The 19,078-nt window shown below is 36.4% G+C and overlaps 1 protein-coding gene across 4 annotated transcripts; it reads right to left on the bottom strand.

Moving 5' to 3' along the window:
- Positions 1-3,295: 3,295 nt before the first annotated feature.
- LOC139149952 (uncharacterized) lies at positions 3,296-8,023 on the bottom strand. Of its 4 annotated transcripts, none has more exons than XM_070722029.1 (6): positions 7,917-8,023; positions 7,082-7,230; positions 6,539-6,664; positions 6,121-6,225; positions 5,561-5,722; positions 3,296-5,362 (listed from the first exon to the last, which is right to left on the bottom strand). In XM_070722029.1, exons 2-6 carry the CDS (start codon positions 7,224-7,226, stop codon positions 5,142-5,144), a joined length of 759 nt encoding a protein of 252 aa, XP_070578130.1. In that variant the 5' UTR covers positions 7,227-7,230; positions 7,917-8,023; the 3' UTR covers positions 3,296-5,141. The 4 variants fall into 4 exon arrangements, 3 of the variants coding, with proteins under 3 accessions (XP_070578130.1, XP_070578131.1, XP_070578132.1); XM_070722030.1 differs by lacking the exon at positions 7,917-8,023 and adding an exon at positions 7,675-7,741; XM_070722031.1 differs by lacking the exon at positions 7,917-8,023 and adding an exon at positions 7,630-7,726.
- Positions 8,024-19,078: the final 11,055 nt, after the last annotated feature.

The following is a 19,078-nucleotide window of genomic DNA, read 5'->3' as shown; positions in this document are numbered from 1 at the left end:
CAGATGGCTCTGTGGATGTATTGGGTATACACATTCCGAGTAATTTAGCAGATTTACTTGACTTCAACTTTAGTCCTCGCATTGAAAAAGCTAGAAAGATACTGCAGCCATGGAAGGGACGCGGTCTTACCTTCTATGGGAAAGTTGCTCTTATTAAGTCTTTGGTCACTTCTCAGTTTACGTACTTATTTATGTCCCTCCCAACACCTGGGTTTGATTTTTTTAAGAATTATGAGACCCTTATTTTTAACTTCTTGTGGGATGGTAAACCAGACCGGATTAAGAGAGACACCATTACAACTCATATGAAAAGGGCGGCCTTAATTTGACAAATCTACGTGTCTTCAACAGGACACTTAAAGCTGCTTGGATTAGAAGAATTGTTTGCAATACCAGTATGTTTTGCAGCAAGTGGTATAATTCCATGCTTTCAGATTCTGGCGGTTCCCTTGTTTATTACGCCAATATTAATAACTGCGACTTTTCCACTTTCGACCATATCAAGTCTAGTTTTTTCAAAGAAATTCTTTTAGCATGGCTGCAGTATAACTATACCATGGTCAATAACGCTGACGATGCATGTCAAGCTTTTATTTGCTATAATTCTAAAATCCGCATTAATGGGCTTCCAATTCGATGGAAAAACCTATATGAGAATGGAGTTGTATTTATTAATGACTTACTGGATGTTAATTGTAAGTTTTATAGTTTTGACAAGTTTACCGAAATGTATGGTAATATATGTACGCATTATGATTATACACAAATCTTAAATGCTATTCCGAGTGCTTGGAAGAAGATGATTAAAAATCAAAATCTTCCAAACTATTGGTGTGTAAGCCTAAATGTCGGAATAATAATTGCTTCTCTAGTGTTAAAATTAATCAAGATATCTACAATTATTTCTTAAAATTAGATTCATCTGCTGATGTTCCTTTACACATCATAAGATATTGGCATGATATTTTAGATGTTATTATTCCCACTAACAAACTATTTGTACTTCCTTTCAAACTAACTATAGATACCAAATTGAGAAATTTCCAGTACAAAGTGGTTATGAGGATTTTACCAACAAATCGTATGCTTCGTAAATAGGGCTTGATTAATTCCCCTATGTGTACTTTTTGCGAGGAGGTTGAAGAAGATTATTTTCACTTGTTTTTGGGATTGTATTTATACAGCCAAATTTTGGCAAAGTGTAAAAGAGTGGTTTTATAGTGTAACCGTACTAGGATAAAGCTAAACGCTCTGCAGTGTATACTTGGAATTGGTGACCAAATTAATATACTTGGTGATTTTGTTTTTCTAATGGGTCGTTTTCATATTTTTCGATGTAAATACTTAAACACCTCCCCAAATATCGATGGTTTAAATCTTATGTCCGTTCTGTGTACAAGACCGAAAACGAATAGCTTTTACAACTGATAACCACGAGAAACATACAAAAAATGGGGAGCTTTTGTCGCTCTTTTGGATGTTTGATTCTGTTCTGTTTTCTTGTCCTTTTTTGTCTTGTGTAGTTTTTTGTCTTTTCTGAATAATAATAATAATAAAAAAAGTTTAGATCGGTACGTTCAAATGCACCGACTGGGCAATTTTCAAAAATGCTGGTTTAGGGGCCCGTTTTACCACTGCTAAAACAGTATTTTAGCATCGGTGGAATGAGCTCTCGTCCAATCAGAATGGCGCATGGTGGCATGATATAATATATTTTTGGCGTTACAGAATGTCCCTTAGGGGCCTTCATAAGCTTACTATGGCATGGCAAAGTCATCGCACACGTCGTCAAAGTTGATTGATAGTTTGTATAGATGACAACGACATATGGTAGGGAAGACTGTTAAACTGCAATCTTCGCTGTTTTCTTTACAAATTTAAACGCTTGTTAAACCAACTTATTTCAATGTATAGGTATCAGAGAGTACACTATCGGATCTAGGCGTAAATATTCATTCTTGGCACTATGACTGTGACAACAGTCACCACGGCTTACCTCCTTCTTATAATTGATACCGTCATACTCTTTGCCATTTACCGTTACTGCATCTTATAGAGTCACCTTGTGTTATTAGGGTATGTCATCGTCGAACTGCAAAAAGGCAAATTTGCATTTACAGTATCTCATCCTATCAACTTATCTTGAGGGAACGAGTACAATTAATGGAAGGGGGGAGATAAAATATCATCGAAGTTTTTTCGCACTCCCCCTCGCCGACGTTAACAAAAATTTTCAGAGCCCCTCTATTTGCGAGAAATTTTCTTAAATCTTCAGGAATTTGGCAGGAGGGAGCTGATGATTCATATGCAGATGATAATAATCTATATTTTCTTTTCAATTAAACAATATGATGATGAGCATTCTATCATTATCATTTCTGAAAGTCTTGCACTTATCTGCATCTAGGTCATTCAGTAAATATGTGGAAAGCGTCCCTTTTTATTGAAGATGGCAGTTTTAGCAAGGAGGGGCCAAGGGATTTTTTCCCCCTTTGAACACTGGCATGAAGCTTTTGCAGAATCACATCCATGAAATATGTCATAAACTTCTTTCTGCTAACCCATGGCTAACCATACTTGAGATTATAACAATATGACATTTTCAGAAATAAATGTATTACAGTGATAAGGAAGAGTTATAGTGTGTCATAGTGTGTATTGTTTTCTGTTCATCTTATATTCATCGGATCATGTTGTTTACAATATTGTGCAGCTATTATCCTGTGATGAAGATTTTTCAAATTGCTAGTTTTTTAATCCTGCAGCAAAACTGTAATTCTTCTCAGTGTACCTTAGTAAACCATCTCTTACATCACATATCATTGCTTCTCTTTTGCCTCAGTTCCTTTTTCATTGAATGATTATTTTGCTTTGTCTTCCTTTCCGGGAATTTTTTGCATATGGTGCCTGTTAATAAGACAGCCCATACCCTCGACCAGTTATTGGCAAAGCATGGAGGACACAGATGCTTAAACATTCTTGTGTTAGGGATAATTAAGAAATTAGGTAACATTTTTGTTTTGATGATATTAGGACTGTTCACAAGCTGTCTGTATCATGTTTACATTATGTCCATTTTTTTGAAAAAATGCAGGAAAGTTTAGAAAAGGTTATGGTATAGGAACAAAAGATTCAAAGTGCCAGTAAAACAGGCAATAGCAAGGAATGGACCGTTAAATGCAAGTCTAATTTGCAAGGCTTTTTCAATGGAGGAGGTTTTCTACTTCACAAAGAATTAAGAAAGTAAATTGTAACTGAAAATAAACATTGTCTAATCATAGCTCCTCGAGCAAAAAAAGATTCGTGTAAGATTAAATCTTTATTTTCAATATTTGCAATCACCATTGATCTGTAAATTCTCAGCCTACAGTGAATTTGAAAAGTCGAAAAAAAACTTGGAATTTTTCTTTACAATCACAATCACAAGTGCAGTAATCATAGTTGCGTGCTCTGCGTGTGCATAACACAGTGACTGATACCAGCACCCTTATCCAATCCGAAACTCATAATGGCTAATAATAAGTAAGAGGAATGTACCAATAGCCATTTTCTTTTCTGTAAAAAAGTTTTCTCTTTTAAATTATTAAATACTTTTTAACAAAATACATGTATATACATACTGTTCAAAATTCTGTTGAAAATTTCGATTGAATTTAAAAATACACATCACTTTATTATTGTGGCATAAAATAGCCCCGACTGGGATCGAAGATTTTTTGCACACAAAATAGTGGCTGCTGCCAACTGATATTCAGACAAATGTTTCGTCTTCCCTCAGTTTATCTCTGCAACTCTTGGTAGAGTCCTGGACATGATTTTTGATTGCTTCAGTCAGAAAAATGACAATGGAGTATTATTTTGTGAAATATGTACAGGTAATTTCTTTAAATCTTTAAAAAAATCAAATGTTGATTTTTATATGTTTACTGCAAATTGTGACACTGTTTTGAATAAGAATATGAGGCTGTAAAATATTTAGATAACTTTTCACAAATTGGATACAGACAAGGTCTCTTTTTATCAAAATATACATGGTAATCCAGTGACCATACTGTTTGCTTCAGCACCTGATATTATCGTTTGTCACACAACCTGACTGACATTCTGTTGACGAAATATCATCATGGGAGTTTTCAAGTGACCTAAAGCTTCCAGATGATGCAGAAAATTAAGTACTTTGTTTTCCATGGCAAGCTGAGACTTCTTCAAAGGCCAATCCATTTCAAGCCATTTTCATATTGAGGCCACAGCTATTTAAAGGGACATTAGCTGTAACTGTTGACTAATTTTTCACTACTCTGTTTCAATGTATCAACTACAGAATTTTACTATAATCCGATCATCATGACCAATGCAAGGTGTCCTGCTTGCCAACACAGCCTGCATATATGAAATGACCATTGTTATTGTTGATAAATGTATTCTAGTCCGGACCTGAATACAAAATTTAAACAATAACAATGCAGATTATAAGCATATATAAGGTATGTTTATGAGCTAAATACTAGGAATTTCTCCACAGTTCAGGGATCGATTTATACCAGAAACGGCAGATGATACACAGAAACAAACAAAATAAAAAATGACCAACGTTACTGCTAATGGATCTTTAAGTCTAGAGGATTGACTTTAAATGACATAATCAATTTGTCCTCCAAAATGAAGGATTACCAAGGACATATTTTCACCCATCACAGTACACAATATGTAAATCCAGGCGCAGATCTGGTATACAGTTGGACTAGATGCCAAAGCGTGACTCTTCAAGTTCAGCCATCTCTATAATTGCATAGCTTAGGCCTAAGCCAGGTTGACTAGATATACTGGAGGGCTGACAGGTGACATAGGTCAGCAACAGACCTAAATCTGTTTTAACAATTTAGGGAGGCCAATCAAGAACTGATATGTTCCAAAATTGTTCTATGATCATTGACCTACTTTTGCCCTCTCTATCTGTACAAATTAAGACTTGGCATTTGTTGGTTTGAAGCATTTACAGTTACTTCATTTAGTTGTATGTTATTTATTTTCAATTTTGTTTACGTCAATTAGGGCCCTCTTTATGCTCGTCTTGCGCTTTGAAAACAAAATCAGTATAAGTTTGGGCCCAGAATTTTCAAATAAATAAGCTATTTACATGCCTAGACTTTGTTTCGCCCATATTGAATAATAACTGAGTCTGTATCTCCAGAGACTTTCTCTGATACTTGTACAGGTGTATGGCTGCGATTTTGACATTTGCTCGCTGTAGCACATGCTTCTTCTGTAAAACCTTCTGCCCCAGCATCACCTCCATCAGGAATGTCGTTGGAATTGGTGACGACACTATCAAGCTCTGTGTTTCTGTCGCCCAACATAGCACCTGAAATTGATATTGACCACATGTACATTTCATATCTCTTGAATACGGTAAGTCATCATTGTGATGCCATGATGCTGCAAGCAATTTCACTTCCCGCATGCAAAAGTGGAGGCACGGGTGGGACCCGTCCTGATAGTTCCACTCTCGTGTGATTTCATATTCAAAATTTTAAGGGAAATATTCAGCAGAAGTTCTTACTTTGACTGTGGTGATCATCTTCGGTGGGATTTCCTCCATTCCTCGTATCGGTTCGAAAGTGACGATTGTGAATTAACTTTCCAGCACATATGATAGCCACCAGAACTAATGCAGACACCGCTATGACTACAAAGATCCTCCATGGAACTTGCACATCGGCATCTGCATTAATTGTGTACACAATATAATTAGAATATAATTCGACATTGTGTTTTTAAAAGTAGGATATACTATTCAAAGGGGAAGTTCACCAAGGCTGATTTTAGCATATATGCTAGCAGGGCATTGTCCACTCACTCACGTTCACACCAGGCTACATGTACGTATTTGTATAATATAATAGTTATGCAAATACGCACAGACTGGTGTGAACGTGTGAAAGTGAATGACAATGCCATATCCATCAGAAGATGGTCCCTGTCATATCACGTGATGAAAGCGCCAAGCTTGGCGCCTTTTCCCCATGATTCAAAATAAAGTTGATGAAGCCCTAAACTACTACTTCCGCCACTATTTTTATCAGTTTTTGTAAAAATTCGTGCGAGTTATACGCTCTATACCTTTCTCGAGGCTTTCATCGTTCAGTTCATTCCCTTGGATAACACCCCCACCTGTTGAATGTAAAGGTAGGGAAGTTGGTTTTGTTGTACCGCCCGTGGGCTTACCTGTCAAGGAAGATAAAGTCAGGTATTAGCGGCCATTCAAATGTTAGTATCGGACACCAAAACTACAGCATATGCACAATTTACTAATGGAACACTCTGGAGCGATCAGAGTAGAGAATCTTAGGAAAGGATAGTTTGTTTGCACATGGGTCCTTCACCATCACGCATTTTTTTAACGACGGTAAGGTGGCTCTCTCGAAACTATTAACTTCTTACTTTCTTGGACCTTTCCACGCGCAAAACCGTACGGTAGCAAAGCAGACAACAAAATGTGAAACTGGGTCGCGCTAATGATGAGTCACGAGAGACTTACACAATTCACATTCTAATGGTGGGTACTTTGTGGAACCGCAGTAGGAACACGGAACACATCCCCCTAGACCGTTGGGAAAATGGCCTTGTTTGCACGTTGTCTCCCCAGAAGTGGCTACTTTGATGCCTATTAATAAGAATAAGGGTAATTATAAGATATTATTCAACTTCAAAAATGTCCCGAACTAAAACGGGATCGAGTTGTTAGCATTGGACTTTCACTTTCCACATCATGTGAAAAAATTTGCGGAATCGCTCTGTTAGAGTATCGGGTACATTCTAACTGTTCGAAAATGTTCAGCTTTGCTGGCTGCAATAATTGAAGCCCCATGAGTTCCTAAATCTCTCAGAACCTTATGGCTATACAGAGACAAGAATCTGTGGGCATATTATTGCAGCTAAACATTTTCAATCTCCCTTCGCTAGATCAGTTACAGCTGTGAAAATTGGTGCTCGATTTGAATTTGCGGTGGAATTACGGCCAGAGTATATAACAAGGATAGGCCTACTACTGCCAACAGTGTCATTAACATTAAATAATTACATTTTTCACATCCTTTTGGAGGGTTTCCGGAACGACAGTATAAGCAAGAGATGCAATCTCCAAGGCCATTTGGAAAGTATCCATCTCCGCAATCTGCTTTCGCAAGAGTGAAGGTAAGTATGATAACAAATAATATGTAAGCCATGGACCTGTAACATGATCAGAAAATAATACAGTAAAGATAACAAATTTAACGTAACTTACTTCAAATACGACTTAAAAAGTCGAACACCAATGTTTAAAACAACAAATAAAATAAAACACACATTGTCAATCGTCAGGTCGAATCTTATGAACTCTAAAATTGCAAAACGTAAGGATACGGGCGGAGCAAAACACCGATATGAACATAGGTCACAGGTGAGTCATATATCAGGGATGACAACCAGTACGATGACACCAAGTAATCATCACGTCGTATGAACGATCGAAAAAACGTGGAGATTTTGTCTTCTGGTCGGCTGTCCTATACAATGTGTACACAATGTATCCGATACAAAAGCAGTGAACTCGGACATTATTTAAAATATAATGTCATCAAAAATCACCTATTAAAAGAAACGGTAAAGAGAACGTCTTCTAACAAATCTTACAATAACGGTCAAAATGACTGAAAGAGCTCGCACGCACTGTAGATTAGCTCGGGGTCGTGGTGCTATACTGCGGTAAGAAAGAAATACCGAAATGATTACCCCCCTCTCAATTGTGTGAAGTAAGTACGCGGATTGGTACAAAAAATAGGATTCCCCTTCGAATGATTGACACACAAAGTATTATAGCTGATGACGGGCAAACTTATAGATACGGTATCGTCATGATGTAATCGCCATAATACCTCTAAGCAACTCTTTTGCCTGCAGTTTAAAGGTATTACAATCCATAAAGTTTAAGTTCCGAACCAAGTTCCAGTGTACGCCACTTTCTTTAAACCTCTGTCAGGCACCCTTATGGGACAAAATACACCAAAAATATGTATGCAAAACGAACTTTCACATGAACCAAACTTTAAAAGTTCGGTTTGACTTTACACCCCCTACTTTGCCAATTTCGCGCCTTCCACCTACTCTCTATTTTGACGAAGCTATAGTGGGCGTGGAATCAGAGTTCGAAGACTTTTGGATTCACTGGCAGCTTAGAATTGTTCACAAATGTGTGGCTGTTTGCAAAACTATTTCCCTATTCGTATTGCTGAAAAGTAGACAAAGAGTAGAATTATTGGTAAAAAAGTTGGTTGTCGATTCTGCTACAGATGTCACAACACATGGCTTTAAACGTATGTTCATTGCTCTGCTTAGGAAAAACAGTATAAGTGCACTTATTTAGTTTGAAAATATCCCACCACTTCATGTGAAATAAAACACAATAAATGCTATTGTTGGAGAATCAGTATAAATGGCAAAGGTCATGGCTATTCGACCGCAGGGGTTGACCATCAATGAACTGCTGTAAATTTAAGGTGTTATTGAAAAAGCTAGCTATGGGTCCACAGATGTGGTGTTTTCGGACGGGATTCCTGCGGGCTGGTTTGGACCTTACGTTTTTAACCCCGCCACAACGTCAAAGTCAAAAGCAGCCCGTAAAAGGCAGAAATCCCGTCCGAAAACACCACAGCTATGGACCCACAGCCATTGAAAAGCGTGATCTCATTTTTCATTGCCGATATATACGGAAGCGTGATTCATTCGCTGATATTGTTTGGTGCGAGGTGCGGCCTGTATTGACCTTAGATAAAAGGTTCTTTAATTTGAGAAGAATGAATCATTGTAGGCCGAATGACGGTCAGTCATCGTAGGCAACGATAAGATGGGGTAGTTTTAGACAATTTGGAGTCGCTGATTGAAATGGTAGTTGACTTATTACGTAGATGAAGTTTATTTACCCAGAACTTTGGAGCAACCGGATACATGAAATACCTTCTTCCCCGTTTCATTGAAATTAGAACACACAACTCTAAGGAAGAAACGAGTGTCATTGATACTTCGAAATTTGACTTCTCTTCAGTATGAAATATCTTTCAAAAAATCTATTGGGATATGTTGCCACTTCTTGGCGCTGGTTTAAGCTCTAATACTGACGTAGGAGCCAATAATCATTATAACCGTACAAAAATGGCCATTTGTAATCAAAGCACCTTTGATTTGTTTGCTTGTAATCAGGTTAGCTGTTATGGAAGCGTTTCTAAACAAGTCATCAATATTGCAAACGTGGACACAGATGTCGATATCTGAAAACAGAAAACGTGAAGAAAAAAATCCAAACGAATTACCTCGAAATCTCGCAATTGGTCCAGAAATTATCATGTACTTGAAGCATAAAAGTTAATATTTTGGGCAAAGTAAAGTAATGTATGGTACTATAGAATGTAGCTCAATCAGTTTTCAGAATGTTGCACGCCTATAATATCATCACTGTAAGAGCACGATTGTTTCATACTGGAAACCCCCTACTTCGTGAAACAGTTGCATTGTTAGAGATCGTACTGTTACAGACCCGGGTCAGGGTTGTTCGACTATACATGACTCAACAAACATGTACCATTGTATGCTGTCATGTAAGGTTCACGTATTGTGTACGTTATTCACAACTATGATTTCATTGATCCTTCATTGACGTCTTCAATGCATATCGTCACAAAGGGTTACTGACCAAGTGTGCTCTTTGTACCTGTATCGTATGCGTGCATTAAAATGTTGGATCATTGGCACAGATTCGTATGTATGTATGTATGTATGTATGTATGTATGTATGACTATGTATCTATGTATGTTTTGTGTATTTGTATATAACATACATGCATACATAAATGCATATGATACAAAATTCAATTTAAAATTCGGATGATCCAATGTCTTGTGGTTCTAAAATTGAATAAGTTACGACATACTGCCAGAATACGGGGAAATCCAAGGTGGATACTGACGTGATGTTCCTTGGCAACATTGGAACGTGACTTATGCATAAGCTCAGTACACAGTCCCTTTATCCACATAGAGGAGGGAGTGTGCTCAGTACGCGTACGTACTTAGCTTACAGATGTAATAGTGTGCAAACTTTAGCTGATCAGATCAAAAAATCTTACAACGTCGTCGTTATTCGGGGAAACGGGTAAGTTCATTGATGTTGTGTTTACATCCAGTTTTCAAAAGAAAAGACGACGACCTAACAACAACTTATGATCATTTTATACAGTCCCTCCAACAATGTGTAGTTCATGAGGAGACAGGCTGACGTTTCACGGATTGCACTGGCGTGACGACTATGCCCGTGTGTGTATCCATAAACAGTAAGTGTAACTCATGGATTTATGGACGGTAGAGTATGCATTTTGTGAGAAGTAATCGCTTACAATCCCATCGTGCAATGCCTGCTACAATTCGCCCCGCGCGTGTGGTATTATCATTACGTTGTCGTTGAAAAAATCAAATGAAACACATCAATGCTTGAATGCGGTAGTTTGGTTCTAGAGTGCCATTAGGGAACGAGCATCATTAGCGGCAGATATCCATGTATAATGACAATTTTGGGGGCAATTCCAAAATCAAACTTTCTTACAGAAATGCCCTCTTAATCACCATATTCTAGTGAAGTGTCAAAGATATTTAGAAGCATATATAGTTTTGTTGGGGGGTCAATATTGTTAATAGTTTCCACCGTAGGCAACCGCATACAGTGAAATGACACTTTTAAGTGAAACCGAATGATCAAATTACATGTACACATATATGCTTTAAATCACCATGCTCTTGTGAGTAGATTACTGTTTAAAATAAGATATACATGTGTCAGTATAGTGTTTATAAGCTCCTGCTTTGTGAGTGGTACACATATACAACAGTACATACTTATGTACATACATACATATCTTTATCAAGATATATTTCTGTGTGTGTGTGTGTGTGTATGTATGTATGTATGTATGTATCTATGTATGTATGTATCTATGTATGTATCTATGTATGTCTATATATGTATGTATGCATGTATCTGTGTATGTGTCATGCATCTCTTGCTGTCTGTCTCTGTCTCTCTATGTAGATATCTGTGCTCTCCCTAGTCTTTCGCAATTACTATCAAATTTACGAAGGTGGAACCAAAAAAATGAGTAACCACCAATTGTGTAATGCTAACCGCAACATTGCACTTTTATATGATATCCGATATTTACGGCTACTAGACTATACAATATCGAAGTTAGATTGGCTTAGGCAGACCTATAAAGGGCTGAAATCTCCGATATATATCGGATATTTACTTGCGATTTGACTGAATCTAGTATCGTCTAGTATCGAAGCTAGAGTCAGTCCTTGGAAGTCGGGTTTGACCAGAACTGTGAGGTGGTGAAATCTCCGATATATATCGGATATTTACTTGCGATTTGACTGAATCTAGTATCGTCTAGCTAGAGTCAGTCCTTGGAAGTCGGGTTTGGCCAGAACTGTGAGGTGGTGAAATCTCCGATATATATCGGATATTTACGCACGTGTTTGACTGAATCAAGTATCGTCCAATATCGATATTAGAGTCCCGAAATCGAAGATAAATATCGGGTAAATATCGAGATTTCACAGATCCGGCGTGCCGAGGGACGAGGCAAGTCATTCTATACTCAGTCTGTAAAAATAGCGGACGCTAGACGCGTCTTTACGCGTTCAAAATGTACGTTTCGGTGTTCAAATTTGAACGGCTAGTGTTCATATTGTTAACACTAGTGTTCATATTATTAAAAATGATGTTCTAAACCTGAACACGTAGTGTTAACAACCATCTCCTTCAAGTGTTCAAAAACTCAGCATTACAGAAATTTTAAAATAATGTGAGAAACAATTAACAATCTTTTGTTTATTTTACTTTACAATGGCTATATTAAATTTACTACTGCCTCGCTGTCCGGCAAACGTACACGGACTTTGGTGTACAGAATTTCCCACAAAGTAAAAAATATTTCCGGTCTAGGCCTATAATTGCTGAAAGCATTTTTTTTCTAAAAAAGAAAGTATACAAAATAATTTTACACGTTTATTACGTGTTGAAATTTTGAAAATTTGAAAAGAAAATCAGAAAATCACCATGAACGTTTTAATTTTAACATCGGCGTGCAAGAGGCGTTCTATCAAGTTTGGTGCGCAACATGAAGTCGTGATAGTGCGGAAGCATGACCAGAAAGGGTAAGTTTTCTCTCCAAAATAGTAAAAGGTATTAGATTTTGAAGCATCTGTATTAATATCCTTCGAAATTAGCTTTAATTACGTGAAGAAACATTTTTTCTTTCAGTGGCTAGTATACCAACAACAAGCTGTGAATACGCGGTGGTACTTTTGGCCATGGCCTATCGATCGATCTCACTCGGGTCAAGGGTCATCGCAACACAACTGTAGCGATAACCCTTGACCTGAGCGCGATCGATACGCCTTGCATAGTACCGCTGCGTAATCACAGCTGACACATGTCTTTTAGTAGAGACAATAGCATGTAAAAAATCAATTGAACATTGAAGTGTATACAATGTATAATTTCAGCATATGAGAGTTTAGCTTTTTTATTTAATCAGTTGATGACAAGAAAAAGCCAAACTCTCATATGCTGAAATTATACAGCCACTTGTCTTTCATTTAAAGTCTCATCTCGCCATATTACCTATTGTTGCATTATTTTCAGGATGTAAAAAGTTGGATTTAACTGAAAAATCGAAGAGTTGTTACAGAAGCTGGTGGTACAGATAATGAAGAAGATGAGTGTACAGGTAGCTGTCTTGAGACAAGCTTGATAACCTCAGTTCATCTCTAATGTAGATTTAAACTTTCAAGGTTCAGTAACTGAATTTTGATAAGTTTCTCTATTTTTTTTCTGAATTAATCTAAGCTTTGGTAGAACACTATGATTAACCAAATGTTACTGGAGAATAAGCTTTCACAGACGTGTAGTCTCCTTTATCAGATTCGAGGTGGAATGAAAAGTTAAAGCTGAAAGCGACGGAAAATTCAAAATAAAATGTCCACTCTGAATTACTGAATTTTCTGAAATTTCACTCTGAATTTTCTGTCACTTTCTGCTTCAATTTTTCATTCCCCCTTGCATCTGATAAAGGAGACTTCACGTCTTTGGAAGCTTATGCCCTTATAAAACGTCTTTGGAAGCTTATGCCCTTATAAAATTTAGTTGATCATATAGCATGCTACCAAACCTTAGAGAATTTTGTATTATAACTCAACACGTCTCTTGTTCTTAGCAACTGGTTTTTAGCTTTGCCGTCAGCTAAATAGGTGGATGTGTAGCATTGTCCTCAAATTTGTACATCCCAAGGTCTTTCTTCAAAACAGCCTGTACGAATCCTTTAATATTTGGATTACAGGTCCCCAGGGATTACCCTAATCACATATATTCAAATTATGATGAACTATGCAAATTTATATTTTTGAGGCTAGTTTTGCTATTTTTGGACAAATATCTTCTTCTCTTTTACTGACGTCTTCAATATTTGGTAAACATGTCCTTAAAAATGACCTTAGTCAAATTGTGCCCGTTGTGATGAAATATTCAAATTTTTATGGCAATTTGTGTCCTTTTTGATCAAAAAATCTTAAAAATCTTCTTCAAAACTGCTAATTGAACGGCTTTGATATTAAGAACATAGATCTCTACTGATAGCCTTTTTCAGATTGTTCAAATTATGCAGAAATTTGCAACTTTGTATTTTTAAGACATTAAAGACATTTCAGACATTTTTAAGATATGAGGGATTGTAACCTCCACAAATGTAATAATCTCCACAAATGTAATATCAACCACAATTGTAATAAAATCAACCACAAATGTAATAAAATAGTCAACCATAAATGTAACAACCCGCAACCACAAATGTAATAAACAAATTAACCATAAATGTAATAAAACTCAACCATAAATGTAATAAACTTGAACTTGCATATGTAATCATTTGTTTATCAATGCCCTGAGTAAATAATAACTTTATAAGACTAGTGTAATGTTATTGCATACTTTCCTGAAACTAGTTTCCTTTCCGAAACACAGAATAGAATACTTTGAGAAAGCTATCAGAAAACTGCGAGGTACTGATCAAACCGTTAGATAATGGAAGTGGAACAGCAGTTCTAGACACTGATAATTACATAATAAGGAAGCGTCAAAATAACTCGTCAACCAGTGATACCACACAAAGTTTATGACAGTGATGACTCAGAACAAATAACAGAGAAATATAAAACCTTATAACAGAAACTTACGACACAAAACATGTTGACGAGAACATATATTTCAATCTAGTAAAAAACAATACGAACACTACCTTGAACACAGTAGAACAAAATTAGACATCCTGGCATCCCTAGTGAAGGAACAAACTTCAAGTGGGACAACATAGGAATACAGACAATCTATCGATTATTCCACACAATTTATCCACTGAAGACGAATTTGAGGCAATCGATTAAGAAAGTACGGCAATTTTCGAAAAAACGGCATTAAAGGATCGTAGTGTTATACAGTCTTCCCCACTCTGGAGTAGAGACTGCACTGACATTCATATTACAGCTGTGTCTCGCCGTGGCCAATCAGTTCTATACACAAAACAGTGAAACGTAAAATACACTTTCAAAATACACAAAACACACTATACGCAGCAATCTAAGATATGAACAATGTCTTGAGTTGCTTTTCTTTATTACATAGATAAATATTTAAAGGCTAATTCCTCAATTGCAACGACAAAAAAGATTTATTACATTTATGGTTGATAAGTATTACATTTATGGGTGTTTTTTTATTACATTTATGGTTACCATTTATTACATTTGTGGTTGGTGTTTTTATTACATTTATGGTTGATTTTTGTTACATTTATGGGCGATATTACATTTATGGGTGCATTTTATTACAATTGTGGTTGATATTACATTTGTGGAGATTATTACATTTGTGGAGGTTACAGGGATTACCAGAATGTGATATATTCACATTATGATGAAATCTACATGTTTTTATTTTAAGGGTGATTTTTACAACTTTTGGTTTAAGGTGATTTTTACAACTTTTGGTAAAAACATTTGTATAAAAATTAATAGCAAGGTACACCAGAATTTGAAAGGTCTTTACGAATGTGTTTTTAATTTCTGAGAAGTAGATTTTTGAAATGTCACTGATTTATTTCATTGTTTATTTAAGATATTACTAAAAACAATGCCTTTGGTTCATGAAGGACAAGGAAATAGGTTTTACCCTGCCAAGGACCAACTTTTCCCTCTTTCTGCATGTTGTGCCTTACTGTGACACTTTGACAACTTGATATGTTGTGTTTACTTTAATGTGGACAACTATATACCATGTGCACTATAGTGCACTACAGAAGCCTTGACTAACTTTTTTTTTCTTCAAATTTTACAATTGTCTATACAAGAGGAAATGTCTTTAAGAAACCATCTATAACAATGAAGTATGCATTCCATACATACACGTGTTTTCAACATAATAAGTAAGCCAAATTTTGAGCTTTTTTAGATGATTTTTTGTACATTTTAAACAAGTATGAACCTTAAAACGTATCCACAATATTCAAGTAAAACCTGTTTTGTCATTACTTTGTTCGTATTTTTGATGTTTTTGATAGAAGGGTGTTAACACCGTTGGTATTTTCCTTTGACAAACTTTACATACAAATTGGCAATGTTTATTTGCCCATTTTACAGTAAATTATTGTATTTTACTCTAGAAATGCTTTGTGTATTTTTAGAATAAAATAATGTTACTGAATATCAGTGGTCTGTAATGTTATTTCAAGGCTTGAACACCCCCTGAACGCCCAAAATTAAAGGTGTTCAACAAGCGCGCATCATGTGTTCTAGCCTTTAACACACTTATCGTTGAACGGCGTCCATGCGTTCAAAAAGTGTTACAGCCCTTTGAACGCGTAAATGCGTTCAATTTTTTTGAACACATTTCATGTGCAACGTAAAACGTGTGTTCAGATATGGAACACCATTGTGTTCAATATAATGTCTGATGAACACGTAGCGTTCAAAATCTGCACACGAGTGTTCAAAAATTGAACGTTGGTTCAACACGTAGTGTTAAATTTCTGAACGTCTAGACGCGTTCAAAAAGTGTTACAAAAAGGCGTTTAATTGATCTTCTATCCTTTAACACTCAACCTTACAGTGTAGTATTGTCTAGTAGTCATTCTAGTATCGTCTAGTATCGGGTTTGCCCAGAACTGTGAGGTGGTGAAATCTCCGATATAGGCTGATATTTACTTGCGATTTGAATGAATGTAGTATCGTCTAGCATCGACGCTAGAGTCAGTGCTTGGAAGTCGGGTTTGGCCAGAACTCTGAGGTCGTGAAATCTCCATATATATCGGATATTTACTTGCGATTTCACTGAATCCAGTATCGTCTAGTATCGAAGCTAGAGTCAGTCCTTGGAAGTCGGGTTGGCCTGCCCAGAACTGTGAGGTGGTGAAATCTCCGATCGGATATTTACGCGCGATTGACTGAATCTAGTATCGTCTAGTATTGATATTAGAGTTCCGAAATCGCTTATAAATATCGTGTAAATATCGGAGATTTCACAGATCCTGCGTGCTGAGACACAAGGCAAGTAGTTCTAGTATCGTCTAGTATCGATATTAGAGTCACCAAATCGCCGATAATATCGTGTGAATATCGGAGATTTCACAGATCCGGCGTGCCGAGGCACAGGGCAAGTCATTCTAGTATCGTCTTGTATCGATTTAGAGTCCCCAAATTGCCGATAAATATCGGGTAAATATCGGAGATTTCAGAGACGCGGCTTCCCATGGGACAACCGCAGTTCATTCTAGTATCATCTAGTATCGATACTAGTTCCGAAATCGTCGATATGTCAAACTTCGATACTAGATTGTAAATATCCGATATCTAAAAATTGTGCAAAGTCGCGCCTTCATGAACCTCCACTACCCCGCCCATTTTCAATAAGCACTTCTGGTGTACTCATTGATTGATTTTAAAGGGATATAAAGATGATGAATGCATTCGTGATAGAAAACTTTGGGAAATCAGATCGACAAAAGCAAATAAAAATTTTCTTCTTACATAGAGTATGCTTTTTATTTAAACTGAACACTCAAATTTGTGATATGCATTTTCAAAAGATCTACTGCATAACAGTACATCACTAGGGTCATGAATGTTTGTAACATGTAAAGTTCTTCTTTACGGCCCTGATACGGGTTTTGCGGACCGAGGTTGTACGGCGGAAGGGCCCGAGCGTGCGAGGGCCCGTACGCCGTACGACCGAGGTCCGCAAAACCCGTATCTGGGCCGTAAAGGTTTTATCATATACCTTATTGAACGGTTGTGATATGTTTCAGTATTTATCAATAAAATTTTGTTAAAGTTATGGGCGTAAATTAAAAAAAACATGAGCCACGCAACTTTGCGGATTAATATGTACGATGTTGTCATTTGTTCTGTTGTGGAACGCGTCACGAGCTTGTTCTATGCGAACGCCAATGTCACTACAGAATGAGCACAGATGAGTAGTTGATCCTGCTCGTTAAAATACACTTTCTCAGCAAAACATTGAGAGGAGACTATCAAGCACTTGTTTTAAACCAATTTTGATCGGAATAAGATTCGAACTGTCTTCAATTTGCTTCAAAACTACGAGCGAAGCGCATAGAAACGGGTTCGAATCTCGCGCTGACGTGCTTTCGAATGGAATGTACGTGGATAGCAACGCGCGTAGCAACGACAACGAAAAAGTTCGAAAAAGCGCGCACACTACCTTATTTGGGCAAAGTGTGCCTGGGCGTGATACGGCAACTTATTACACACCTGTAACAGCGCCTTTTCCCATAGGTTTACGTGGGTATGTGAATCTAGGTATATGATAATCTTCCTTACTGGTGATCCATACTCACCTTTATCATTCAGTGTTCAGTGATTACATACATATATACATACATACAAATATATATATATGTATGTATGTATTATATATATATATATATATATATATATATATATATATATATATATATATATATATATATATATATATATATATATATTTAGGCGTAGAACTTAATACGTATATATAGTGCCAGGTGTGTATGCAAATAGGAAGATTAAGGGAGCATTCGTTTTTTACAGGGGGTGTTGGTGGAAATCAGGATGGTTGACTTTTACAAAATCGTTTGTAGGGGGGGGGGTCAAATTTTACAATCAATGATTGGAAGGGGGTCAAATTTTACAGAGGTTTGTATGGAGTTATGGAAAAACATTGACTTTGGAATTTCACCGAAATGTTGCTTGATCCTCCATACATAATCTATGAGTATATGAGGAAACTATGAATAATTTCTTTTAAATACAAAACTAGCTAAATCTTTGTGTTTACAGACTCTTGATTATTGATATTAGTGTACTTGATCTGGCTAGGGTAGTTACCGGTGCATGTGTGAGCAAGAAATTTGATTTTGGAATTTCACCAAAATGTTGATTCACTGTCTTGTCTATGAGGAAACTATGAATAATTTTTTTCAATACAAAACTTGGTAAATCTACGTATTTAGGGACTGGTCAGTTTCTTCGGCCGGGGGGCCACGGTGGATCATTTTTTGCCGACGTCAAAAAGTGGCTGACCCCCCCATTCCAAATTTTGAAAACAGGGTGACCCCCCCGGCGACAACTGTAAAACAAAAGGTGGACATATATATATATATATATATATATATATATATATATATATATATATATATATATATATGGTGATAACCGGGAGGGCACATTGTATACATTTTGTGTATATATAAATATATATATATATATATATATATATATATATATATATATATATATATATATATATATATATGTATATTTACATACATTTAAATTTTAACCGTTATTCTGTGTTTTAAAGAAATTGTTGACATGTCAGTTGTAAGATAGGAATTTCAAAGTGTCAATCTGAAAGTTTTAAATGAGCTGTGAATGTATT

Source organism: Ptychodera flava, chromosome 14, assembly GCF_041260155.1.
Source record: "Ptychodera flava strain L36383 chromosome 14, AS_Pfla_20210202, whole genome shotgun sequence".
Taxonomy (NCBI): Eukaryota; Metazoa; Hemichordata; class Enteropneusta; family Ptychoderidae; genus Ptychodera; species Ptychodera flava.
This window is presented reverse-complemented; position numbering and strand designations above follow the sequence as displayed.

Bases quoted from the DNA above. Each gene is read 5' to 3' on its own strand.
- LOC139149952 (XM_070722029.1), bottom strand. From the start codon at position 7,226: ATGGCTTACATATTATTTGTTATCATACTTACCTTCACTCTTGCGAAA. The intron at 6,665-7,081 runs GTAATTATTTAA...TCTTATTAATAG, and splicing joins TCCAAAAGGATGTGAAAAAT to GCATCAAAGTAGCCACTTCT. The intron at 6,226-6,538 runs GTAAGTCTCTCG...CTTCCTTGACAG, and splicing joins ACCATTAGAATGTGAATTGT to GTAAGCCCACGGGCGGTACA.